The sequence below is a fragment of the Salmo salar genome, chromosome 10, assembly GCF_965601325.2.
Source record: "Salmo salar chromosome 10, fSalSal1, whole genome shotgun sequence".
Classification (NCBI taxonomy): domain Eukaryota; kingdom Metazoa; phylum Chordata; class Actinopteri; order Salmoniformes; family Salmonidae; genus Salmo; species Salmo salar.
Window position 1 is genome coordinate 124,150,747 of NC_138300.1, and position 27,426 is coordinate 124,178,172.

Genomic DNA, 27,426 nt, shown 5'->3' on the forward strand with positions numbered 1-27,426 from the left:
TCCAGTGATGATCCATGGCACGAAGCCTGCAGTGATGATCCATGGCGCGGAGCCTGTAGTGATGATCCATGGCACGGAGCCTGCAGCGACGGTCCCCAGTCCGGAGTCTGCAGCGACGGTCCCCAGTCAAGAGCCTCCAGAGACGGTCTGCAGTCCAGAGCCTCCAGCGACGGTTTGCAGTCCAGAGCCTCCAGCGACGGTCTGCAGTCCAGAGCCTCCAGCGGCGGTCGGCAGTCCAGAGCCTCCAGCGGCGGTCGGCAGTCCAGAGCCTCCAGCGGCGGTCGGCAGTCCAGAGCCTCCAGCGGCGGTCGGCAGTCCAGAGCCTCCAGCGGCGGTCGGCAGTCCAGAGCCTCCAGCGGCGGTCGGCAGTCCAGAGCCTCCAGCGGCGGTCGGCAGGTCAGAGCCTCCAGCGACGATCGGCAGGTCAGAGCCTCCAGCGGGGGTTCCCAGTTCAGAGCCTCCGGCAACGATCTACGGTCCGGTCCCTCCGGCGACGATCCACGGTCTGGGTCCTCCGGCGACGATCCACGGTCCGGAGCTGTCGGCGACGACCCCCGAAAGAGAGTCGCCACCGAGGATGGCAGATCCAAGAGCAGAGCGGGGTCTACGTTCCGCACCGGAGCCGCCACCGAGGCTAGATGCCCACCCGGACCCTCCCCTATTGAGTCAGGTTTTGCGGGCCGGAGTCCACACCTTTGGGGGGGGGTACTGTCACGCCCTGAGCCTTTTATTTCTCTATTTGGGTAGGTCAGGGTGTGATTTGGGTGGGCATTCTAGATCATGTTTATCTAATTAAATTTTTCTATGTTGTGTTCTAGTTTCTTTTTTCTATGTTGGGGGTTTTGTATGATTCCCAATTAGAGGCAGCTGGTGATCGTTGTCTCTAATTGGGGATCATATTTAACCTGTTGGGTCTAGGGGGCAGCATTTGCACGTCTGGATAAAAAAAATGTACCCGATTTAATCTGGTTACTAATCCTACCCAGTAACTAGAATATGCATATACTTATTATATATGGATAGAAAACACTCTAAAGTTTCCAAAACTGTTTGAATGGTGTCTGTGAGTATAACAGAACTCATTTGGCAGGCAAAACCCTGAGACATTTTCTGACAGGAAGTGGATACCTGATGTGTTGTATTGACTTTAAACCTATCCCATTGAAAAACACAGGGGTTTAGGAATATTTTGGCACTTCCTATTGCTTCCACTAGATGTCACCAGCCTTTACAAAGTGTTTTGAGTCTTCTGGAGGGAGATCTGACCGAACAAGAGCCATGGAACGGTGATGTCCCATTAGACACCTGGCGCGCTAGTTCATGTTGGGTACCCTCGTTCCAATACGTTATAAAAGAGTATGCATTCGTCCACCTTGAATATTATTCATGTTCTGGTTAAAAAAGGCCCTAATGATTTATGCTATACAACGTTTGACATGTTTGAACGAACGGAAATATATTTTTTCCCCTCGTTCATGACGAGAAGTCCGGCTGGCTTACATCATGTGCTAACGAGACGGAGATTTTTGGACATAAATGATGAGCTTTTTTGAACAAAACTACATTCGTTATGGACCTGTGATACCTGGAAGTGACATCTGATGAAGAGAATCAAAGGTAATGGATTATTTACATAGTATTTTCGATTTTAGATCTCCCCAACATGACGTCTAGTCTGTATCGCAACGCGTATTTTTCTGGGCGCAGTGCTCAGATTATTGCAAAGTGTGATTTCCCAGTAAGGTTATTTTTAAATCTGGCAAGTTGATTGCGTTCAAGAGATGTAAATCTATAATTCTTTAAATGACAATATAATATTTTACCAATGTTTTCTAATTTTAATTATTTAATTTCTGACGCTGACTTGACTGCCGGTTATTGGAGGGAAACGATTTCCTCAACATCAATGCCATAGTAAAACGCTGTTTTTGTATATAAATATGAACTTGATAGAACTAAAAATGCATGCATTGTCTAACATAATGTCCTAGGAGTGTCATCTGATGGAGATTGTAAAAGGTTAGTGCATCATTTTAGCTGGTTTTATGGTTTTGGTGACCCTGTCTTTGACTTGACAAAACATTACACACAACTCTTGTAAATGTACTGTCCTAACATACTATAAATTTATGCTTTCGCCGTAAAACCTTTTTGAAATCGTAAAACGTGGTTAGATTAAGGAGATGTTTATCTTTCAAATGGTGTAACATAGTTGTATTTTTGAAAAATTTGAATTTTGACATTTATTTGGATTCAAATTTGCCGCTCTTGAAATGCACCTGCTGTTGATGGAGTGCACCACGGGTGGCACGCTAGCGTCCCACCTAGCCCCAAGAGGTTAAGTATTTGTTTTTCCCACCTGTGTTTGTGGGAGATTATTTTGAGTTACTAGCCTGTTCAACTTCTCTTTCGTGTCGTCTGAGGTTCACAAAGATTGGAAAGCAGCTGCGGTCATCCCCCTCTTCAAAGGGGGGGACACTCTTGACCCAAACTGCTACAGACCTATATCTATCCTACCCTGCCTTTCTAAGGTCTTTGAAAGCCAAGTCAACAAACAGATTACCGACCATTTCGAATCCCACCGCACCTTCTCCGCTATGCAATCTGGTTTCAGAGCTGGTCATGGGTGCACCTCAGCCACGCTCAAGGTCCTAAATGATATCTTAACCGCCATCGATAAGGAACAATACTGTGCAGTCGTATTCATTGACCTGGCCAAGGCTTTCGACTCTGTCAATCACCACATCCTCATCGGCAGACTCAATAGCCTTGGTTTCTCAAATGATTGCCTCGCCTGGTTCACCAACTACTTCTCTGATAGAGTTCAGTTTGTCAAATCGGATGGCCTGTTGTCCGGGCCTCTGGCAGTCTCTATGGGGGTGCCACAGGGTTCAATTCTTGGGCCGACTCTCTTCTCTGTATACATCAATGATGTCGCTCTTGCTGCTGGTGAGTATCTGATCCACCTCTACGCAGACGACACCATTCCGTATACTTCTGGCCCTTCTTTGGACACTGTGTAAACCCTCCAGACGAGCTTCAATGCCATACAACTGTCCTTCCGTGGCCTCCAACTGCTCTTAAATGTCATTTACAAAATAGCCTCCAATACCCTACTCAATAAATTGGATGCAGTCTATCACAGTGCCATCCGTTTTGTCACCAAAGCCCCATATACTACCCACCACTGCGACCTGTACGCTCTCGTTGGCTGGCCCTCGCTTCATACTCGTCGCCAAACCCACTGGCTCCAGGTCATCTACACAACCCTGCTAGGTAAAGTCCCCCCTTATCTCAGCTTGCTGGTCACCATAGCAGCACCCACCTGCAGCACCCACCTGTATATCTCTCTGGTCACCCCCAAAGCCAATTCCTCCTTTGGCCGCCTCTCCTTCCAGTTCTCTGCTGCCAATGACTGGAACGAACTACAAAAATCTCTGAAACTGGAAACACTTATCTCCCTCACTAGCTTGAAGCACCAGCTGTCAGAGCAGCTCACAGATTACTACACCTGTACATAGCCCATCTATAATTTAGCTCAAACAACTACCTCTTCCCCTACTGTATTTATTTATTTATTTTGCTCCTTTGCACCTCATTATTTATATTTCTACTTTGCACATTCTTCCACTGCAAATCTACCATTCCAGTGTTTTACTTGCTATATTGTATTTACTTCGCCACCATGGCCTTTTTTTGCCTTTACCTCCCTTATCTCACCTCATTTGCTCACATTGTATATAGACTTATTTTTCTACGGTGTTATTGACTGTATTTTTGTTTTACACCATGTGTAACTCTGTGTTGTTGTATGTGTCGAACTGCTTTGCTTTATCTTGGCCAGGTCGCAGTTGTAAATGAGAACTTGTTCTCAACTTACCTACCTGGTTAAATAAAAGGTGAAATAAAAATACAAATAAAATAAATAAAATAACGTGTTGTAAGGCATGTTTTTATTAACGTGTTGTAAGGCATGTTTTTAACGTGTTGTAAGGCATGTTTTTAACATGTTGTAAGGCATGTTCCATTGTAGACTTACACAGTGACTGTCTAGTGTTTGACAGCTCTTCTGACACTCTGAGCCCTTGGCTCCGGGCCCTGCACTTGAACAGTTGAAGAAACCCATTGGTTCTTCACAGGCTGTAGGGAACAAAAGTAGGCTTTATAGGTTAGTAGTGACTAAAGTACAGAGTCTTAGTGGTGAAGTGATTTGCTGTATTTAGCAAAATAAAGATGTGTTCTGAATTTCAGAGTACTCACATAATTGTTTTGGTTCTCCAGCACAGCTTAATTTCCCTTGTCTGCATGAGCTGGGTGGTTAAGAGGGGTACAAGAGGAGGGGGTTAAGCATGGTTTAACAAGCCTCTTGCAGTAAACCAAGACTTCAGAAGAAGACATTCGATTTCTAAATATTTTAGTAGACCCACAACATAGAAAACCATCAGAGTTTCAGAGACTTTCTTTCACATGCCAACCAAGTCCTCACCAAGTAACCCCATAGATACTGGTGACCTCTCCAGGGGGTACTACTGTGCCTCCATGGTAGCAGGAGCAGCGTGAGGCAGGGACACACTCTCCCTGGTCGTTCAGGTAGGTTCCCTCGGCACAGCCACAGCCGTCCACAGACACATGGTCTAACTGTTCAATTAAATAAAAAATGTTTTATCCATGATGGGAAATTACTTTGGGCTTGCCTCCAACAACAACAACATCCACAACAACAAGAAGATACAAGACAACAACAACAGCAACAACAAGACAACAACAACATACACAACAACAACAAAACAGCAACAACAAGAAAACGACAACAAGACATTAATAAAATGAATAATAATAACAATAATAATATTAAATAAATTATATTAATAGAAATGAGATGTCCATGTAAATGCACCTGGCATGTAAAGTCTGGCTGGCTCAGTGAACGACAGGTCCGGTCACAGCTGGTCATGGTGTAGTCATAGACCATCGTGTCAGGGCAGCTAGAGGAGTACTTCCCTGTGGAAAACAGTATGGTGATTCAACATTTAATTACATGTTTTGGGGTATTTTGTTTTTAAATAAGAGGGTAAACCCTGGACACGGTGGGTTAATAGGAGGGGAAACCCTGGACACCGTGGGTTAATAGGAGGGTAAACCCTGGACACCGTGGGTTAATAGGAAGGTAAACCCTGGACACCGTGGGTTAATAGGAGGGTAAACCCTGGACACCGTGGGTAAATAGGAGGGTAAACCCTGGACACCGTGGGTTAATAGGAGGGTAAACCCTGGACACCGTGGGTTAATAGGAGGGGAAACCCTGGAGACCGTGGGTTAATAGGAGGGGAAACCCTGGACACCGTGGGTTAATAGGAGGGGAAACCCTGGACACCGTGGGTTAATAGGAGGGTAAACCCTGGAGACTGTGGGTTAATAGAAGGGGAAACCCTTCTTTAATTAATAAATAAATAAATATATTCAGTATCTGATGTTTATCTTACCACAGGTGGTGTTTCTCCATCCACTGAGCAGGACGCCTGCAGCAGCACATGCATGGACGTAGGAGGAGACCGCAGCACACATGCACTCCTCACTCCTCTCACAGTTACAGCTGTCATATTGGCAGATCTATAGGGAGAGAAGAAGAAACAGAAGAAGAAGGTTCAGTTATGAGATGTGTTAATGAAGAAAACTACTGTTTTCTGAAATCACACACAAGCACAGGACAATAGTATCATACAAATCTGATTAGATGTTTTGAGATAAATAAAATTAATATTATATCATTTTGATATAGAACTTCTTAAATAATTGTTTAAATATATATTCTTAGAGCTTTTGGGATAACTCTGTAATTAAAGAGCAATTGACTAATTAACATCATCACACTTACTTCCTTGTAGTAATTTGGGTTGATCTCAGTGTGGCATTGGGAAAATATTCCTGCACGATCTGACATCATCGAGCACCAGTGCTTGGCATATCTCTCTGTAAAACATATGAGATTTTAGCAACATTTCACAAAGTACAAAGAGTTTTTATCTCGGCATCTCAGTAGACATATGTAAGTGTAAGCCCCAAGAAGTATTCCAAGGCTCTGATAAAGGCTCTCTATGCCGAAACATAATGAAACAATTTAAATGGTTAATTAGCCTGTTGGGGCTAGGGGGCAGTATTTTCACGGCTGGATAAAAAAACGTACCCGATTTAATCTGGTTACTAATCCTACCCAGTAACTACAATATGCATATACTTATTATATATGGATAGAAAACACCCTAAACTTTCTAAAACTGTTTGAATGGTGTCTGTGAGTATAACAGAACTCATTTGGCAGGCAAAACCCTGAGACATTTTCTGACAGGAAGTGGATACCTGATGTGTTGAATTACCTTTAAGCCTATGCCATTGAAACACACAGGGGCTGATTAATGTTTTGGCACTTCCTATTGCTTCCACTAGATGTCACCAGCCTTTACAAAGTGTTTTGAGTCTTTACTATGAGATCTGACCGAACAAGAGCCTTGGAACGGTGATGGCCGATTAGACTCTGGCGCGCGAGGTCATGTTGGGTACCCTCGCAAAGCGTATTTTTCTGGGCGCAGTGCTCAGATTATTGCAAAGTGTGATTTCCCAGTAAGGTTATTTTTAAATCTGGCAAGTCGATTGCGTTCAAGAGATGTAAATCTATAATTCTTTAAATGACAATATAATATTTTACAAATGTTTTCTAATTTTAATTATTTAATTTGTGGTGCTGACTTGCCTGCCGGTTATTGAAGGGAAACGATTTCCTGAACATCAACGCCATAGTAAAACGCTGTTTTTGGATATAAATATGAACTTGATAGAACAAAAAATGCATGCATTGTCTAACATAATGTCCTAGGAGTGTCATCTGATGGAGATTGTCAAAGGTTAGTGCATCATTTTAGCTGGTTTTATGGTTTTGGTGACGCCTGTCTTTGAATTGACAAAACATTACACACAGCTATTGTCAATGTACTCTCCTAACATAATCTAACTTTATGCTTTCGCCGTAAAACCTTTTTGAAATCGGACAACGTGGTTAGATTAAGGAGATGTTTATCTTTCAAAGGGTGTAAGATAGTTGTATGTTTGAAAAATTTGAATTTTGACATTTATTTGGTTTCAAATTTGCCGCTCTTGAAATGCACCTGCTGTTGATAGGGTGCACCACGAGTGGCACGCTAGCGTCCCACATAGCCCCAAGAGGTTAGAAAATAAACTCAGGTCTATGCACAGAGTGATACTTTTTCTACTACTAGTAAGGAATAGTTTTGGTATTATCAAGTCCCTCAGTCGAGCACCCGATTCCCTTTTTGTTCAAGATGGGCTGAAGCGAGTTTGGGTATTGTTTCATTAGACCAGGGGTTCCCAAACTTTTTTGGCCCACGACCACATTTAGAAAATTCTCGCGACGGCAACCATGTGAAAAAAATATGTAATTAACAGTCAGTGTTAACCTTTTTATTTGGGGAAATGATGGCAGTCAATTGAAAAACATGAACAGTATTTCTGATTGTCTTCTGCGGTTGTGAGGTCTGATGGATGTATTGCCAAATTCTCTAAAATGATGTTGAAGGTGGCTTATGGTAGAGAAATGAACATTCAATTCTCTGACAACAGCTCTGGTGGACATTCCTGTAGTCAGCATGCCAATTGTACACTCCCTCAAAACCTCACATTGTAGAGTGCAATTTGTTTGACCCCAGCACAAGGTGCACCTGTGTAATTCTCATGCTGTTCAATCAGCTTCTTGATCTGCCACACCTGTCAGACAGATGGATTATCTTGGCAAAGGAGAAATGCTCACTAACAGGGATGCAAATAAATTTGTGCACAAAATTTGAGCGAAATAAGCTTTTTGTGCGTCAGGAAAATGTCTGGGATCTTTTATTTCAGCTCATGAAGCATGGGACCAACACTTTACATGTTGCGTTTATATTTTGTTCAGTGTATATATTTTATTGTATTTTGGAAATTCTCCCGTGACCCCATTTTCATATAAAGTGACATCACATGGGGTCGTGACCCCTAGTTTGAAACCCACTGCATTAGACATATGTTAGTGTTTAAAAAGGTTGAAGGAGTACCGTTCTCTACACTCAGACTGCATGGGATCTCAAAGCTCTGTGCCACATCAGGACAGCTTGCTTTGTTCTTCCACGTGTCGGCGAATGTTACAGCGGTTCCTTCCACCAGTCCATTGATGGTTCTGAAGTCGTCAGCTTGGACGCTGTTAAAGTCTCCGCAAAGACCTGGATAAGATGTACAAAACATTATAACAGGGGGTTTGAAGTAACATTGACTGAAGATGCAATGCATCAAGTATCATTAGTTTATTAATAATTGTTTCAGGTGAGGTTTGACCGAACCACTCAAACAACTGGTATAGTGACACATGTAACAATAACAATAATTTGATAACCAATCAGCTTTTATACAGTGAGGGAAAAAAGTATTTGATCCCCTGCTGATTTTGTACGTTTGCCAACTGACAAAGAAATGATAAGTCTATAATTTTAATGGTAGGTTTATTTGAACAGTGAGAGACAGAATAACAACGAAAAAAATCCAGAAAAACACATGTCAAAAATGTTATAAAATGATTTGCATTTTAATGAGGGAAATAAGTATTTCACCCCCTCTCAATCAGAAAGATTTCTGGCTGCCAGGTGTCTTTTATACAGGTAACGAGCTGAGATTAGGAGCAATAATAATAATAATAATAATAATAATGCATGAGATTCATATAGCGCTTTTCAAAGACGCTTATCTTTTCACAAAGACGTTAAATGAACAGAGAGAAACATACCCTGGGTTTTTTCTTTGTGTGAACTGCTAGCTACGATGTAGACCTGCATTATAGGTGTTATCTGCACCTCTAGTCGGAGCCCATAAGAGGTATGCACAACGATGTAGAACGTAGAGGGCTGAAAGATCTTTACATCCGCTGTGGAAAATATACACAAGTTCTAGTCACAATCTGGTTTACCATGAACTTTTAGCTCCCACTTCCCTATTGTGGGATGCTTATGGTGTTACATGCTGCTAGACAAGGAAAGAAAGACGATAAAAAGAGACAACTTCTGGTACGGTACGTACTGCACGGGAAGGGTTTCAAACATACGTTTATACTGATTAATGACTACAAAAAATAGACAGATATCACATTTCTGTATCTCTTTTCTCAAGCAGCCATCAATCAGTCACTCACCCATGAAAAGCGGCAACTGAGAAAACATCTTGTTGACAAAGACCTTTCCACTGGCCTCGATGACGATAATCTGCAAGTGACAAATTACAACTTGAGTAAAAGCGACTCCCCAGGTGATAAGAAGTGTGGAACAGGGTTGGAGTCAATTCCAGTCAATTCAGAGAGTAAACCTAATTCCAATTCCAAATGTTCCTCACTGAAAAAACAATGAAGAGCATTGGAATTGGAATTTCAGTGGACTGCCTGAATTGACTGGAATTTAAATGGGATTTACTCCAACCCTGAAGTGGTGATACGAGTCACTGACAGCAGCAGAAGTCTCAACATTGAGCTTTTTTCCCCTGAACATATACAACATGGTTTGATGTTGATATATTTTAATATGACACTATCAGGTGGGTGTGTCACTGCAGAAAGGCTAACTTACCATGGACTCTGGAGTCACCAGGGTTACAGATCTTAGGCAGGTCTCAACGTCCGTCTTCCCACATTTCACTATGTCACCCAGGACTGTGAAAGCAGTCTTGTTGGTTTGCTGGGGACAATTGGTACAAGGTATGACAGTTAAGTTATGGTATGATAGGAAAGTTAAGGTATGACAGTAAAGCTAAGGGAACTAATTTTTTGTAACACACTACTTACTACTTGCCTACTTTCGGTTCTAGGGAATTACAGTTCCTTCAGGAAGTATTCACACCCCTTGACTTATTACACATTTTGTCGTGTTACAGCCTGAATTTAAAATTTATTAAATATTGTTTTTTTTCACACAATAATGACAACGTGAAAACATGTTTTTAAAAACGTTTGCTAATTTATTGAAAATGAAATACAGAAATTTCTTATTTACGTTAGTATTCATCCCCTGAGTCAATACATGTTAGAATCACCTTTGGCAGCGATTACAGCTGTGAGTGTTTCTGGATAAGTTTCTAAGAGATTTGCACACCTGGATTGAACAATATTTGCAATTATTTATTTTTGTACATTCTTCAAGCTCTGTCAAGTTGGATGTTGATCACTGATAGACAGCCATTTTCAAGTCTTGTCATAGATTTTAAAACTGATTTAAGTTAAAACTGTAACTAGGCCACTCAGGAACATTCAATGTCATCTTGGTAAGCAACTCCAGTGTATACTTGGCTGTGTGTTTTAGGTCATCATCCAGCTGAATTTCTCTCCCAGTGTCTGATGGAAAGCAGACTGAACCAGGTTTTCCTCTAGGATTGTTGCTGTGCTTAGCTCCATTCTGTTGACCGTTTATCCTGAAAAACTCCACAGTCCTTAATGATTACAAGCATCCCCATAACATGATGCAGCCATAACATGATGCAGCCACCACAAAGCTTGAAAATATGGAGAGTGGTACGCAGTAATGTGTTGTATTGGATTTGCCCCAAACATAACACTTTGTATTCAGAAGAAATAGTTAATTGCTTTGCCACATTTTTTTGCAGTATTACTTTAGTGCCTTCTTGCAAACAGGATGCATGTTTTGGAATGTTTTTATTCTGTACAGGATTCCTTATTTTCACTTGTCAATTAGTTTAGTATTGTGGTGTAACTACAAGGTGGTTGATCCATCCTCAATTTTCTCCTATCACAGCCATTAAACTCTGTAACTGTTTCAAAGTAACCTTTTGCTTCATGGTGAAATCCCTGAGTGGTTTCCTTCCTCTCTGGCAACTCAGTTAGGAAGGACGCCTGTATCTTTGTAGTGACTGGGTGTTTTAATACACTATCCAAAGTGTAATTAATAACTTCACCATGCTTAAAGGGATATTCAATGTCTGCTTTTTAATTTTTACCCATCTACCAATAGGTGCCCTTCTTTGCGAGGCATTGGAAAACTTCCCTGGTCTTTGTGGTTGAATCTGTGTTTGACTGCTGGACTGAGGGACCTTACAGATAATTGTATGTGTGGGGTACAGAGATGAGGTAGTTGTTCAAAAATCAAGTTAAACACTATTGTTGGACACAGAGTGAGTCCATGACACTTATTATGTGACTTGTTAAGCACATGTTTACTCCTGAATTTATTTCGGCTGCCATAAAGTGGTTGAATACTTATTGATTCAACATTTCAGATCTTTCTTTTAAATAAATTAGTTCAATTTTGAAAAGAAGAATTTGACTTTGACATTATGGAATATTGTGTGTAGGCCAGTGACCCCCCCCCCCAAAAAGAAAATCACTATTTAATACACTTTTAATTCAGGCACAACAAAATGTGGAACATTTCAAGGGGTGTGAATACCTTCTGAAGGCCACTGTACATTATGATTCAACTTGATTGAAAAGTCTGATGTTATTTATGAGATTAATATGGATAGTGATAGCAATGGTATCTATAAGCACCTCCAATGCAAGTGACTGCCAGCTGTCAGCCGCAACCTATGCTTGATGTGGCCCGTTCGTGGGCCAGTACATGTTCGCTAGCGAGTTAGGAGTTAAATCTACTAAACATACAGAACATGTCAGGATGGAGTCATATTACTGCCAACTGACATGGAATCTGAATTGAATCACTGTGAATTTGCTTGAAAAAAAATCACATTTTTATTCAATATTTTCAGTTGGCATTAATATCACTCCATACAGTAGGTTAGATCCCTACCTTGGACAGGACATATGAGCAGTCTCCATGGAAGGTGTAGGCTTTCCCATCGTAGGTGGTGATGTGGGAACCTCCCACTATGGAGCAGGTAGCTGGGCAATCTAGATCCACACAACTCCACTGGCCTTGGATACAGGTACTAACAGAGAGAGACAGTCAGTTTAGCCTCAACACATCCGGCTCAACACATCCAGTTTAGCCTCAACACATCCAGCTCAACACATCCGGATCAACATATCCAGTTTAGCCTCAACACATCCGGCTCAACACATCCAGTTTAGCCTCAACACATCCAGCTCAACACATCCAGTTTAGCCTCAACACATCCAGCTCAACACATCCAGTTTAGCCTCAACACATCCGGCTCAACACATCCAGTTTAGCCTCAACACATCCAGCTCAACACATCCAGTTTAGCCTCAACACATCCGGCTCAACACATCCAGTTTAGCCTCAACACATCCAGTTTAGCCTCAACACATCCAGCTCAACACATCCAGCTCAACACATCCGCCTCAACACACCCGGCTCAACACATCCAGTTTAGCCTCAACACATCCAGCTCAACACATCCAGTTTAGCCTCAACACATCCAGCTCAACACATTCGTCTCAACACATCCGCCTCAACACACACAATAATTCAGTGTATATAAACACAATGCAGCTCTTACCATTCATGGCATGTTCTTGAGAATGATTGTCCAGGCTGGTAAGTTTGTCCGTTGTGGAGACAAGAGCACTGGTTCACAGCTACACAGCCAGTCTGAGTGATGTCATCAAACACGGTTCCTATGAGAAAGGCATTCAACACATTTAGTCACCTGATCCCATGAATTACATTCAATACATTACATTTAGTCACCTGATCCCATGAATTACATTCAATACATTACATTTAGTCACCTGATCCCATGAATTACATTTAATACATTACATTTAGTAATCTGAGCCCATAAATTACATTCAATGAATTTAGTCCTTCCTTATCTCATAAAATACATTGATCCATGTAGTTCAATATCTTAATTACTACGGTACATCTGTTGCAGAACTTTTGTCAAATAATGAAATCTCCAGTCCTACAATAAGGCTACTCTTCCAATCTATGTAACCTTTAACCTGTTACTGGTTTAAAGAGCCACATAACTGATATCAGGGGTTTATACAGTCTTCCTGGTTTAAATAGCCACATAACTGATATCAGGGTTTATACAGCCTTCCTGGTTTAAATAGCCACATAACTGATATCAGGGTTTTATACAGTCTTCCTGGTTTAAATAGCCACATAACTGATATCAGGGTTTTATACAGTCTTCCTGGTTTAAATAGCCACATAACTGATATCAGGGTTTTATACAGTCTTCCTGGTTTAAATAGCCACATAACTGATATCAGGGTTTTATACAGCCTTCCTGGTTTAAATAGCCACATAACTGATATCAGGGTTTTATACAGTCTTCCTGGTTTAAATAGCCACATAACTGATATCAGGGTTTATACAGTCTTCCTGGTTTAAAGAGCCACATAACCAATATGACTTTTAATACAGTCTTCCTGGTTTAAAATCCAGGGATGTGGACTCCAGTCATGTTGCAACTTGAGACTTGACAAAAAGTAAAACACTTCCCACTAGAACCTGCGACTTGAGCATCTATGACTCGTGACTTAACTTGGACTTGAGCTGTATGACTCAATTTGTCATCTTGCGCATGTAAACCTGTCTGGTATTTTAAATCAGAGTGCTGCAGGTTCTGTGTCTTGACCAATCAGATTCACAGAAATCACAGGTTGCGCAGGCCGGACGCAAATCACATAATCTAGCTGTGGCAAAGAAGGGGGTCGAGTGATAAATGGCAGATATGTGAGGGCAGAACTAATAAACGGGCTCTGCCCGATCACTAAAATGGCCACCCCGATCAGAACTACAGATCACAAAATGTCCGACTGCCAAAACTGCAATTCCCAGAAGCAAGGGGAACCCTCAGAAGGTGGAGCCGACCCACAGATAAAAGGTCAAGAAAAACCAGGAAGAGAGAGAGAGGGCAGGAAGGATCTATGAATCATAGAGAAAGAGACAATCTACATTGGCTGGATTTATCATGTACGAGCTGGACTGTTTTGGACTTACCTGTTGGCGTTTAGACCTGGACCTACCGAGAACCAGATTTGTGTACCAAACCCTGCTATCCTTGACCTTACCTGCGGCCTGGGTGGACCAGGACAGCGAAACAAACACATAGGTACTGTCATGTTCGAAAGAACTTTCATTCTGGGCTGACTTTGGTGACAGTTTCCCACTTAATTTGTGACAAACGCTCCTAACTTTGAAGAGGTTTGGCACACGTGGTGGAGAATGTGGGCAGTAGATTAACCATACCGCTGGTTAGGTAGGAAAGAAGAAAAAAAAAAAAAAAAAAAGTTAGCACTCCAAAGGGGAGTCAGGTTATTTTTTTTTTTCTGGCTTTGTTTGGTTATGACATTTTTTCTGGAAAATGAGTATGGAGGGAGCCATACAGGCCCTGTTACAAGCGGCGGCCACCCAACAAGAGGCAACTAGAGCTCAACAAATAGCTCATCAGGATGCAATGCAATGCGAATGTATCAGGACACGTTACAGGTCCAGCACTGCACCAACCAGCTGCTCAGAGAAGAGCAAGAGAGAAACACCCGTGAGGTAAGAGAAGGCCTAAAGGTGCTAGCGTACCAAATTGGGGCTCAGTTACCAGCTGTAAATACCCAAAGGTGGGCCAATCATTTTCTTCAAAAAATGACAGCGCAGGATGATGTGGAAGCATATCTTACCACCTTCGAAAGGACGGCAGAGAGGCCGAAAGAAGAATGGGCAGGGCTTCTGGCACCATACCTGGCAGGGGATGCTCAAAAAGCATATTTCGACCTGGAGTTGAAGGATGCACAGGATTACGATAAACTCAAGGGAGAGATTCTGACTAGACTGGGAGTGACCGATACCGTGAGGGCACACCGCTTCCACCAGTGGTCCTACAGACCGGGACAACCCCCCCGAACACAGATGTTCGACTTGATTCACCTGGCACGGAAATGGTTGCGACCGGAGACCCGCTCGTCGAGACCATCGTACTCAACCAGTTTCAGCGAGGTCTACCCCAAGAAGTGCAACGATGGGTTGGCCAGAACAATGTACTTTCCGCCGACCATCTCGTGGGCCTGGTTGAACGGTATTGTACGGCAGGAACAGCTGAGCAGGCGCAGGAGGAACGATTCCCATTCCCCAGGCCTGGGCGAACCAGCGGACAGGGTAAGACTGTCCCAACAGGTGGAGGGAGAGGAGAGCAGCGTGGGGCCATGAGGAAAGAATCAGAATCGGGCCGAGACACTAAGGGAAAAAACGGAAACCGGGACTGGGGGTCGAGGAGGTCTCCCCCCCGAAACCCTATTATCTGTTACAATTGTAATCGACCGGGACATATTGCAGCCTACTGCCCTATTAAAGAAGAGCCAATGCAATGTAACCTCGGTGGAAAAGATGAGATATGGTATGCATGTCCCGTGGTAACCACTGTACTTGAAAGATCAAGAAACAAACATATGTGCAGGTTGAAGGGAAAGAGGTTGAAGCACTACTGGATTCCGGCAGTATGCTAACCCTGGTCGTTGCAAACCTAGTGCCGACGCATAAACTGGATACAAGTCAGGATATCAGTGTTACGTGCATTCATGGGGATACCCGTCTGTACCCCACAGCCTTAGTGAGCATACAGAGGACGGTCTGCTGGATTATGAGGTCGGCGTGGTCCCAAAGATGCCATATGATGTAATATTGGGTAGATACTTTCCTAACTTTGCGAAGTTAGGCCAAAAGAATGGCATATTTGAGAAGCCAACAACCCTGACCAAGCAGGAAGAAGCATGGGGCCTTCAACCAAGGCCAAGAAAAGAGGTCTCCCAGTGGCCAACCTCACAGGTACTAGTAGGAGAGGATGAGGATGAAGTGGAAAACCTTGTTGATAATGAACAGCCCAGTACTAGTGGGGCTGGGGTCAATCTGAATCCAGAGGATGACTATCTAGAACCAGCAGATCTGGCAGGGTCCATGACAAATTTTGGGACGGCCCAACACCAGGATCCAACCCTGCAGCACGCCAGAGCAGACGTGCAGGTCGTAGATGGTACTCCCATAAATGATAGGATGATGCCTAATAGTTTTCCCCACTTTATCATGAAAAATGGTTTGGTGTACAGAGTCTCAAAAATAGGGGTTGATGTGGTGGAACAGTTGTTGGTCCCCACCCGGTACAGGAAGACAGTACTGGATCTAGCTCATGGGCACATTCTGGGTGGACACCTTGGTATCGATAAAACCCGAGACCGGATTGTAAGGAGGTTTTACTGGCCAGGAATTCAGGCTGAAGTGGCTCGGCATTGTGGAGAGTGCCCGGAGTGCCAGGTAACAGCTCCCCGACCAGCGTTTAGAAGCCCGTTAGTGCCACTCCCCATAATCGAAATGCCATTTGAGAGGATAGCGATGGATATAGTGGGCCCACTACCCAAATCTGCTAGAGGGCACCAATACATTCTAGATTATGCCACTCGCTACCCAGAAGCCATTCCCCTTCGGACAATGGCTTCCAAAAATATCGCCAAGGAACTAGTGCTATTGTTCACCAGGGTCGGGGTCCCAAAGGAGATCCTTACTGACCAGGGGACCCCCTTTATGTCCCGCCTTATGGCGGACCTTTGTAAATTGGGGCAGGTGAAACAGTTGAGGACATCGGTTTACCATCCACAGACGGGCTGGTTGAGAGATTCAACCGGACCCTGAAGTCAATGCTCAGGAAGGTAATCGACAAGGATGGGAAAAACTGGGATTGCATGTTGCCATATCTGATGTTTGCCATTAGAGAGGTTCCTCAAGCCTCGCTGGGGCTTTCTCCCTTCGAGCTGGTATATGGGAGGCACCCCCGGGGAATCTTAGACATCGCCCGGGAAACCTAGGAACACCAATCCACCCCGTATACTAGTGTCATAGAGCACGTCACGGCAATGCAAAACAGGATAGCCACAGTCATGCCCATCGTCAGAGAGCACATGAGACAAGCACAAGAGCACCAGCGGCACACTTATAACCGGCAGGCTACCCTGACGGAATTTCAACCGGGAGATAAGGTGTTAGTGCTGATCCCCACGGTAGAGTGCAAACTACTAGCCACATGGAAAGGACCATATGAAGTACTGGAGAGAATAGGAGAAGTGAATAGGAGAAGTTAATTATCGGATCCGACAGCCAGGTCGACGGCCCCAGGAACAGATATATCACATAAACCTGTTAAAAGCATGGAGAGAGAGAGAAACACTAATGGTCACGTACCCCACACACACTCAGGAGACAGCCGAAGTAAATATTTCACCTACTTTGTCCCCAGCACAAGTATAGGAAGTAAAGACCCTGATCCAGAAAAACAGAGATGTGTTTTCAGAGGTACCCGGCCGAACTGAGGTTACAGCTCATGATATCGTTTCCCTACCAGGGAGAAAAGTGAGCATGAGGTCATAATCGGGTACCCGAGGCTCGACAGGCAGCGATTAGAGCAGAGATGGAGAAAATGTTGACAGCTGGAGTGATCGAAGAGTCACATAGTGAGTGGTCTAGCCCAATTGTGATGGTCTCCAAGCCAGATGGGTCTTTGCGGTTCTGTAACGACTTTCAGAAGGTAAATGAAATCTCCAAGTTTGATGTCTACCCCATGCCCACATTCTCCACCACGTGTGGCAAACCTCTTCAAAGTTAGGAGCGTTTGTCACAAATTAAGTGGGAAACTGTCACCAAAGTCAGCCCAGAATGAAAGTTCTTTCGAACATGACAGTACCTGTGTGTTTGTTTCGCTGTCCTGGTCCACCCAGGCCGCAGGTAAGGTCAAGGATAGCAGGGTTTGGTACACAAATCTGGTTCTCGGTAGGTCCAGGTCTAAACGCCAACAGGTAAGTCCAAAACAGTCCAGCTCGTACACGGTAAATCCAGCCAATGTAGATTGTCTCTTTCTCTATGTTGGGTGGACTTCCCGCCCTCTCTCTCTCTTCCTGGTTTTTCTTGACCTTTTATCTGTGGGTCGGCTCCACCTTCTGAGGGTTCCCCTTGCTTCTGGGAATTGTAGTCGGCCATTTTGTGATCTGTAGTTCTGATCGCGGTGGTGCCATTTTAGTGATCGGGCAGAGCCCGTTTATTAGTACTCACATATCACATATCTGCCATTTATCACTCGACCCCCTTCTTTGCCACACTAGCAAAGCGCTCACAGCTCCACTTTCCTCCGGTATGTATTTAGCAAACATGATAACACATCACTACCAATATACCCAAGCAAGAACTCTTCACGGAAATGTTGCAGCAGCCTACACCTAAACTGTATGGGAAGAAAACAAGGGGATTTCTCAGTTTGACTATGCTATTGATAACAACCGCTGCCTGGAGCTGCATAGTCCACAGCCAATGTGCCCTGTCCCCTCTGGCCCTCTGGCCAGGGTAAACCACGTGGTAATGTTGTGTGCCCTGTCCCCTCTGGCCCTCTGGCCAGGGTAAACCACGTTGTAATGTTGTGTGCCCTGTCCGTTCTGGCCCTCTGGCCATGGTAAACCACGTGGTAATGTTGTGCAGCATATTTATAAGCATTTATTAGTTTTAGGAGAAAATGTGAATGTGATCAAATTCGGTTTAGGCTATATTCAAAGTTTGCTTTGGACTTGCAAAATTGAGACTTCGTCCCATCTCTGTTAAAATCAGTGAGTGTGCATAGCTGACATATGATGTTGTAGTCAGCTACTTTAAAATAGTTACATAGCTGACATATGATGTTGTAGTCGACTACTTTAAAATAGTTACATATCTGACATATGATGTTGTGTTTAGCTACCTTAAAATAGTTACATAGCTGACATATGACGTTGTATTCAGTAAATGAGTGCATGTACCAGCAGGGCAGAAGCATCCGTCGGTGCAGTGTTCCTCACAATGCTGGTTCCTCTTTGGGTTGGAGCAGGTATCAGTGCAGGGACTACCACACTCCTGGTACTGCATGCTTAAAGGACACGTCTTCACTGCTCAACACAGACAAATAACCCTGGTCACAAATCTGTTTCTGAGTCTTCATTATTTCACATTTTCACATATTCTTCTATTGAAATCATTGGAAGACTAAGTGAAAATGTGGATTTGCTCCTCAGTTTTCAGTCACATAAATGTAAATACTAGCATGTCAAAGAAGAAGACACTATAGATTACCTAAGGCAAAGCATTATTGCATGTCGAAAGTGTTTACTTTGAGTTACAACAAAGCTCTGGCTGAGGATTTTTTTCCCCTCCCACATCAAAACTACCAACAGAGAAATACAAGCAAACAATCCAAAATGAAAACAAAAAGGATATGCAAAAAAGATTCCCTTACTGCAGAACTGGTCGGTCTTCCACTCTTGGGGTTTCCCCCCTGCGTGAGCACACTGGCGGGAGTACTCGGACATGGTGGGGCAGGCGCAGGAACTGCTGCTGCTGTTGCCACAGTGACACATGTCTTCTGCACAGGCCTTGATGAAGGAGTCTGTGGCAATCAGGTCCTTACAGCTACTGAAGGCAAGACTGGTGAGAAGCTGCTCACAAAGTTCGGTCTGAAAGGATGAAGAAGAAGAAGAATTACTAGAGGCAACATAGAGGGATTATGAACTGATCAAATGTCAGCCATGATGATGTTGATATTGATATTTTAAACTAACAGTCATGTTTAAATGTAATGAATTAGAAATCTTAAATGTTCAGCTCAGATCTAGGCTTGTAAATACCTGTTCTTCACACTGTTCAGTGTGACCAGGGATTTCTGTACAGGTCTCTGTTGGGCCATTCATCTTCCAAATATCACCATAGTCGATTGTCTTCAGATGATCACCTGTAGGAAAAAAACATAGTTTTATGTTACCTGTTTATTTCCCCTAACCTGTCATCATGTGTTTTGTGTTTTTGATAACCCTTTCTTAATAATATGGTACCTTGAAAAATACTTTATAACCCCTTCCTAACCCATAGATTGAACCTATACACTCATAAGCAGAACAGGAGCGTAATCCACCCCTGTAAAACATTTGGTGATTTTGTTTACCATTACTAATGAACTCGTCGTAAATCTGGACTCCGTTGAAGTCTCCACACAGCCCACAAGTCTGATTCTGGAACTTTGAGTCCAGCTCCACCTATAAAACCAATGGAAGATAACTGAGGGTTAATGCAACGCAAATATGTAGATTTCACATACAGCTAGCTGGCCATGCAGCTACAGCAGTTCATATGTACTGACATTTCACATGCATCAACTGTTCCACCCAGGGTACCAGTCTCTTTATGCTAACATTCCACTCCTTGTTCTAGCCTGGGTACTAGTCTCTTTATGCTAACATTCCACTCCTTGTTCTAGCCTGGGTACCAGTCTCTTTATGCTAACATTCCACTCCTTGTTCTAGCCTGGGTACCAGTCTCTTTATGCTAACATTCCACTCCTTGTTCTAGCCTGGGTACCAGTCTCTTTATGCTAACATTCCACTCCTTGTTCTAGCCTGGGTACCAGTCTGTTTATGCTAACATTCCACTCTTTGTTCTAGCCTGGGTACCAGTCTGTTTATGCTAACATTTCACTCCTTGTTCTAGCCTGGGTACCAGTCAGTTTATGCTAACATTCCACTCCTTGTACCTGTGTTACAAGCATTTCGCTACTTCCGCAATAACATATTTTTAATATGTGTATGCGACCAGTAGAATTTGATTTGATATACCTATGTTTGGCATATGATGCTGAGTACAAGGAGTGGAATGTAGAGCACAAAACAGGGGCTGTGTTTCAGGTTAGGTATGTACAGATAGGATCAATACAGAGCATTAAGCTACCTAAAACAAATACAAAAGTGTGCCCAGGACTTTGCTAATATTGTTTAATGTTTAATGTATTGTATACCCAAGTGGTTATTCATTAAAGTGAATTATGCGGATTAGGGATCATGTCTACAATATATCTACAATAGGAAACCTGTTTCACTGTAGTTTTATTCTGGTCTGACATGAAATGGATAGGATCTGAACAACAATACCCAATACATTCACTGTATGAATCTTCCCAACTATTTGTTTATTCTTTTAATAATCAGGATTCTATTATTTGTTGTTTTGTGTTCTATAAACATCTGAAAGGGGGAGGTGTCTTACAATCCCCTCTGTTTTTACCTCTCCTGAAATGCACTTCCATTTAAAACCTTTTCAACTCTTATCATGTTGTTAAAACCGTTTAAACTGACATCATGCTGTTAAAACCTTTTAACCTGTATGGGCTAGGGGCAGTATTTTCACGGCCGGATAAAAAAACGTACCGATTTAAACTGGTTACTACTCTTTCCCAGAAATGAGAATATGCATATTATTAGTATATTGGGATAGAAAACACTCTGAAGTTTCTAAAACTGTTTGAATGGTGTCTGTGAGTATAACAGAACTCATATGGCAGGCAAAAACCTGAGAAAAAGTCAACCAGGAAGTGGAGGATCTGAGAATTGTAGTTCTTCTTTCTAGTCCCTTTCGAAACTACAGTATCTGTGGGGTTACGTTGCACTTCCTAAGGCTTCCATTGACTGTCAAAAGCCTTCAGAAAGTTGTTTCAGCCTTCTCCTGTTACTGGGCAGATAATAGGAGCTCAGTTACTGAGTGGACTGCCTGTGGACAAAGGGATTGGATATGCGCATTCACGCGAGCGCCCTGTTCCTTCTTTTTCTCCTTGAATGAATACGCTATTGTCCGGTTGGAATATTATCACAATTTTACGGTAAAAATACCATAAAGATTGATTTTAAACAGTATTTGACATGCTTCTAAGTACGGTAATGGAACATTTTGACTTTTCGTCTCTGGTACCGCGCTCACGCGTTATGCCTTTGGATAGTGCTCTGAACGCACGAACAAAACGGAAGTATTTGGACATTAATATGTACTATTTCGAGCAAAAACAACATTTCTTGTGGAAGTAGCAGTCCTGTGAGTGCATTCTGACAAAGATCAGCAAAGGTAAGAGAATATTTCTAATACTAATTCTGAGTTTAGGATGCCCCGAACTTGGCGGGTGTCTGTATAGCTCTCTGTGATGGCTGAGCTATGTACTCAGAATATTGAAAAATGTGCTTTCTCCGTAAAGTTGTTTTAAAATCTGAAAAAGCGTGTGCATCCAGGAGTAGTCTATCTATAATTCTTTAAATAATTGTTATATATTTTGTCAACGTTTATGATGAGTATTTTTGTAAATTGATGTGAAAATTCACCGGAGGTTTGGTGGGAATACATTTTCTGAACATCACGCGCCAATGTAAAATGCTGTTTTTGGATATAAATATGAACTTTATCAAACAAAACATTCATGTATTGTGTAACATAATGTCCTAAGAGTGTCATCTGATGAAGATCGGCAAAGGTTAGTGCTTCATTTAGCTGTGTTTTGGGTTTTATTGACACATCCCCTTGCTTGGAAAATGGCTGTGTGATTATTTTTGTCTATGTACTCTCCGAACATAATCTAATGTTTTGCTTTCGCTGTAAAGCCTTTTTGAAATCAGACAATGTGGTTACATCAAGGAGAAGTGTATCTTTAAAATGATGTAAAATAGTTGTATGTGTGAGAAAGTTGAATTATGACATGTTGTTGTTTTTGAATTTGCCGCCTTGATATTTCACTGGCTAGCGTCCCACGTAGCCCATTGTCACGTCCTGGCCAGTATATAAGGTTAATTGTTTTGTAGTTTGGTCAGGGCGTGGCAGGGGGTATTTGTTTTATGTGGTTCGGGGTGGTGTGTTTGTGTAAAGGGTGTTTGATTTAGTAATTCCGGGTTTTGGTTTATGTTTAGTTAATTCTATGGTTAGTCTAGGTTGTGTGTTTCTATGTTTGGTTGATTGGGGTTGGGACTCTCAGTTGAAGGCAGGTGTTGTCTATCTGCCTTTGATTGAGAGTCCCATATATTAGGGTGTGTTTGTATGTGTGATTTGTGGGTGATTGTTCTGTGTTTTGCCTTGTGCCTTACCAGACTGTTTTTGTTGATCGTTCGTGTTTTGTTATTTTGTACGTTCATTTTGAAGATAATTAAAAATCAAGATGAGCATTCACGTACCTGCTGCGTATTGGTCCACATTTTCTGATGACGATTTCGCATTATCGTCAGAAGACGAAGACAACTGTGACAGAATCACCCACCACCAAAGGACCAAGCAGCAGAGGAAGGAGCAGACGGAGTTCGAGTTGGACTGGCGGGAGAAGTGGACTTGGGAGGAAGTTCTGGACGGGGCCGGACCTTGGCACCAGGCTGGGGATTATCGACGCCCGCAGTGGGAAATTGAGGCAGCCAAGGCAGAGAGGCGGTGGTACGAGGCCAAGTACGCGCTGAAGGAGAAGCACGAGAGGCACCCCCAAGAAAATTTTGGGGGGGGGCACACGGGTAGTTTGGCTAGGCGTAAGAAGAGCCGGAAGCCAGCTACTCGTGGTTATATGGAGGAGCGTATGGGGTGGAGAGCGCTATGTTTCGCTGAGGAGCGCACTATCTCACCCATACGCACGCACAGTCCGGTGCGCGTTATTCCAGCCCCTCGCAGGTGCCGTGCTAGAGCGGGCATCCAGCCTGGTAGGAGGATGCCTGCGCAGCGCATCTGGTCGCCGGTACGCCTCCGAGGACCAGGCTACCCAACTCCCGCTCTACGCACGGCTACCATCAGGCCCCTGCACAGCCCAGTCTGCCCTGTACGAGCACCCCGCTCGTACAGGGCTACTAGTTCCATCCAGCCAAGGCGGGTTGTGCAGGAGGTAAGATCTAGACCGGCTGTGCGCCTCCATAGCCCTGGGTTTCCAGCTCCTGTCTCTCGTGCGGACCCGGAAGTGCGTCAACCCAGTCCGACTCGTCCTGTTCCCGCTCCCCGCACTAGCCTGGAGGTGCGTGTACATAATCTGGTAAGCCCAGTACCAGCACCACGCACCAGGCTACAAGTGCGTCAACCCAGCCTCGCCAGTCAACAGTCTTCATCAGAGCTGCCCGCCAGTCAACAGTCATCATCAGAGCTGCCCGCCAGTCAACAGTCATCATCAGAGCTGCCCGCCAGTCAACAGTCATCATCAGATCTGCCCGCCAGTCAACAGTCATCGTCAGAGCTGCCCGCCAGTCAACAGTCATCGTCAGAGCTGCCCGCCAGTCAACAGTCATTGTCAGAGCTGCCCGCCAGTCAACAGTCATCGTCAGAGCTGCCCGCCAGTCAACAGTCATCGTCAGAGCTGCCCGCCAGTCAACAGTCATCGTCAGAGCTGCCCGCCAGTCAACAGTCATCGTCAGAGCTGCCCGCCAGTCTACAGTCGCCAGAGTGGCCAGACTGCGCTGAACTGCCGGAGTGGCCAGACTGCGCTGAACTGCCGGAGTGCCAGACTGCGCTGAACTGCCGGAGTGGCCAGACTGCGCTGAACTGCCGGAGTGGCCAGACTGCGCTGAACTGCCGGAGTGGCCAGACTGCGCTGAACTGCCGGAGTGGCCAGACTGCCCTGAACTGCCGGAGTGGCCAGACTGCCCTGAACTGCCGGAGTGGCCAGACTGCCCTGAACTGCCGGAGTGGCCAGACTGCCCTGAACTGCCGGAGTGGCCAGAGTGGCCAGACTGCCCAGACTGTCCCGAATTGCCAGACTGCCCAGACTGTCCCGAATTGCCAGACTGCCCAGACTGTCCCGAATTGCCAGACTGCCCAGACTGTCCCGAATTGCCAGACTGCCCAGACTGTCCCGAATTGCCAGACTGCCCAGACTGTCCCGAATTGCCAGACTGCCCAGACTGCCCCCCGGCGATGCCAGACTGCCCAGACTGCCCCCCGGCGATGCCAGACTGGCCCGACTGCCCCCCGGCGATGCCAGACTGCCCAGACTGCCCCCCGGCGATGCCAGACTGGCCCGACTGCCCCCCGGCGATGCCAGACTGGCCCGACTGCCCCTCGGCGATGCCAGAGTGGCCCGACAGCCTGGAACGGCCGGAACCAGAGCCACCTCCAGAAATAGGTGGGTTGGGGAGGGGGGGTGTAGCACAGTGCCGTCGTTGACGGCAGCCACCCTCCCTTCCCTCCCTTTAGAAAAGGGGACTTTTTGTTGGTGTTGCTTGGGGTTATTTTTTGTTAAGGTGCTTCTGGGGTAGCACCTTTAAGGGGGGGGTACTGTCACGTCCTGGCCAGTATATAAGGTTAATTGTTTTGTAGTTTGGTCAGGGCGTGGCAGGGGGTATTTGTTTTATGTGGTTCGGGGTGGTGTGTTTGTGTAAAGGGTGTTTGATTTAGTAATTCCGGGTTTTGGTTTATGTTTAGTTAATTCTATGGTTAGTCTAGGTTGTGTGTTTCTATGTTTGGTTGATTGGGGTTGGGACTCTCAGTTGAAGGCAGGTGTTGTCTATCTGCCTTTGATTGAGAGTCCCATATATTAGGGTGTGTTTGTATGTGTCATTTGTGGGTGATTATTCTGTGTATAGCCTTGTGCCTTACCAGACTGTTTATTTGTCGAGTGTTCGTTTTTTGTGTTTTGTATGTTCATTGTTGAGATTAATTAAAAATCAAGATGAGCATTCACGTACCTGCTGCGTATTGGTCCACATTTTCTGATGACGATTTCGCATTATCGTCAGAAGACGAAGACAATTGTGACACCCATAGAAGTTAAACTCTCATCATGTTGTTAAAACCTTTTTGTCATGTGTGCTCCCTCTCCAGCCTCTAGGTCACCAGGCTGCTCATTTAAGGCACACACCTGAGACCATAGTTTAGCGCACCCGCGCGTCATCAGACTCACCTGGACTCCATCACCTCCTGATTACCTTCCCTATATATGTCACTCCCTTTGGTTCCTTCGTTATTGTTTCTGTTCCAGTGTCATGTCTGTGCGTTTTTCCTGGTTCTTGGGTTGTATTATGTTGCGTTTATTTACTGAAACGCTCAATCCCTGAACTTGCTTCCCAACTTTCAGTGCACATCGTTGCAGAATAACGCCTCACCGAAAGGGAAGCATCAGGGACTTTTTACATTGTCTTTAGTTTCAGTGGGAGTGACGTTGGGTCCGGGAGCCGCTACAGGCTCTCATGCCTCTGCAAGATCGCCATGTTCTCCTGCTTCCGCAGGCTCTCGTGTCTCAGCTGGCTCGTCAGGCTCTCCTGCCTCCGCCGGCTCGTCAGGCTCTCATGCCTCAGCCAAATCCCAACAGATCCACTAACGTTGATGTTCCCACTCTTTTCCAAACAGTTCCACTAACGTTGATGTTCCCACTCTTATCCCAACAGTTCATCTAACACTGATGTTCCCAACAGTTCCTCTAACACTGATGTTCCCAACAGTTCCTCTATCACTGATGTTCCCACTCTTATCCCAACAGTTCCTCTAACACTGATGTTCCCACTCTTATCCCAACAGTTCCTCTAACACTGATGTTCCCACTCTTATCCCAACAGTTCCTCTAACACTGATGTTCCCACTCTTATCCCAACAGTTCCTCTAACACTGATGTTCCCAACAGTTCCTCTATCACTGATGTTCCCACACTTATCCCAACAGTTCCTCTAACACTGATGTTCCCACTCTTATCCCAACAGTTCCTCTAACACTAATGTTCCCAACAGTTCCTCTATCACTGATGTTCACACTCTTATCCCAACAGTTCCTCTAACACTAATGTTCCCACTCTTATCCCAAAAGTTCCTCTAACACTGATGTTCCCAACAGTTCCTCTAACACTGATGTTCCCACTCTTATCCCAACAGTTCCTCTATCACTGATGTTCCCAACAGTTCCTCTAACACTGATGTTCCCACTCTTATCCCAACAGTTCCTCTATCACTGATGTTCCCACTCTTATCCCAACAGTTCCTCTAACACTGATGTTCCCACTCTTATCCCAACAGTTCCTCTAACACTGATGTTCCCACTCTTATCCCAACAGTTCCTCTAACACTGATGTTCCCACTCTTATCCCAACAGTTCCCCTATCACTGATGTTCCCACACTTGCCCAACAGTTCCTCTAACACTGATGTTCCCACACTTGCCCAACAGTTCCTCTAACACTGATGTTCCCAACAGTTCCTCTATCACTGATGTTCCCAACATTCACTAGCTAACTACAGACCGTTTTCATCAGGACCAGAATATTGCAGAAAAGCATCACATTTACATTTGACATTTAGCAGACACTCTCATCCAGAGCGATTTACAATCAGTGTATTATACCAAAGCAGGTGAAACAACCACATATCACTGTAGTGTAACAGAAGATGTATGGAGATGAGTAAGCATACTGAACACATACCCAGAGGGAATCATCTTCATTCCACATGACGACTAACCCCAGCTTGGCTGTGATCTTCACATAGGAAACAGTCCTCTCAATAAAGAAATTAAACTGACCAAACGGTATGGTGACCCTAGGGGGACAAAGCAAAGTGTTCATCAGAGGGGAAAGTCGGTATTCCAACAAGGGTCAAAGTTGTCCTTTAAAGTATTTTCTTTGTATTTTTCTTCCTCCCCTATTGAGACTGTACTAG

The 27,426-nt window shown here is 44.3% G+C and overlaps 2 protein-coding genes across 2 annotated transcripts in view; both read right to left on the bottom strand.

Annotated features, from left to right (window-relative positions):
- Window positions 1–4,563, bottom strand: part of LOC106598357 (mucin-5B-like) — a 46,262-nt gene extending 41,699 nt beyond the window's left edge. Inside the window, exons 1-3 of the mRNA XM_082957467.1 lie at window positions 4,487–4,563; window positions 4,261–4,310; window positions 4,040–4,140 (exon numbers count right to left, since the gene is read on the bottom strand). Of these exons, the coding sequence (XP_082813593.1) occupies window positions 4,040–4,126 (87 nt within the window). The 5' untranslated portion in view covers window positions 4,127–4,140; window positions 4,261–4,310; window positions 4,487–4,563. The remainder of the gene's footprint in view (window positions 1–4,039; window positions 4,141–4,260; window positions 4,311–4,486) is intronic.
- On the bottom strand, window positions 4,483–27,300 carry LOC145858563 (mucin-2-like). Its single transcript, XM_082956648.1, has 15 exons — window positions 27,192–27,300; window positions 19,963–20,053; window positions 19,649–19,752; window positions 19,261–19,477; window positions 18,788–18,913; window positions 12,514–12,631; window positions 11,841–11,979; window positions 9,651–9,758; window positions 9,224–9,293; window positions 8,822–8,959; window positions 8,100–8,264; window positions 5,876–5,970; window positions 5,484–5,610; window positions 4,898–5,001; window positions 4,483–4,638 (listed from the first exon to the last, which is right to left on the bottom strand). Exons 1-15 carry the CDS (start codon window positions 27,216–27,218, stop codon window positions 4,483–4,485), a joined length of 1,785 nt encoding a protein of 594 aa, XP_082812774.1. The 5' UTR covers window positions 27,219–27,300.
- Window positions 27,301–27,426: the final 126 nt, after the last annotated feature.

Excerpts from the sequence above, each read along its gene's own strand:
- LOC145858563 (XM_082956648.1), bottom strand. The coding sequence starts at position 27,218 with ATGTGGAATGAAGATGATTCCCTCTGG. Across the intron at positions 9,759-11,840 it reads GCTCATATGTCCTGTCCAAG|CAAACCAACAAGACTGCTTT; the intron begins GTAGGGATCTAA and ends AATTGTCCCCAG. Across the intron at positions 8,265-8,821 it reads ACACAAAGAAAAAACCCAGG|GTCTTTGCGGAGACTTTAAC; the intron begins GTATGTTTCTCT and ends CATCTTATCCAG.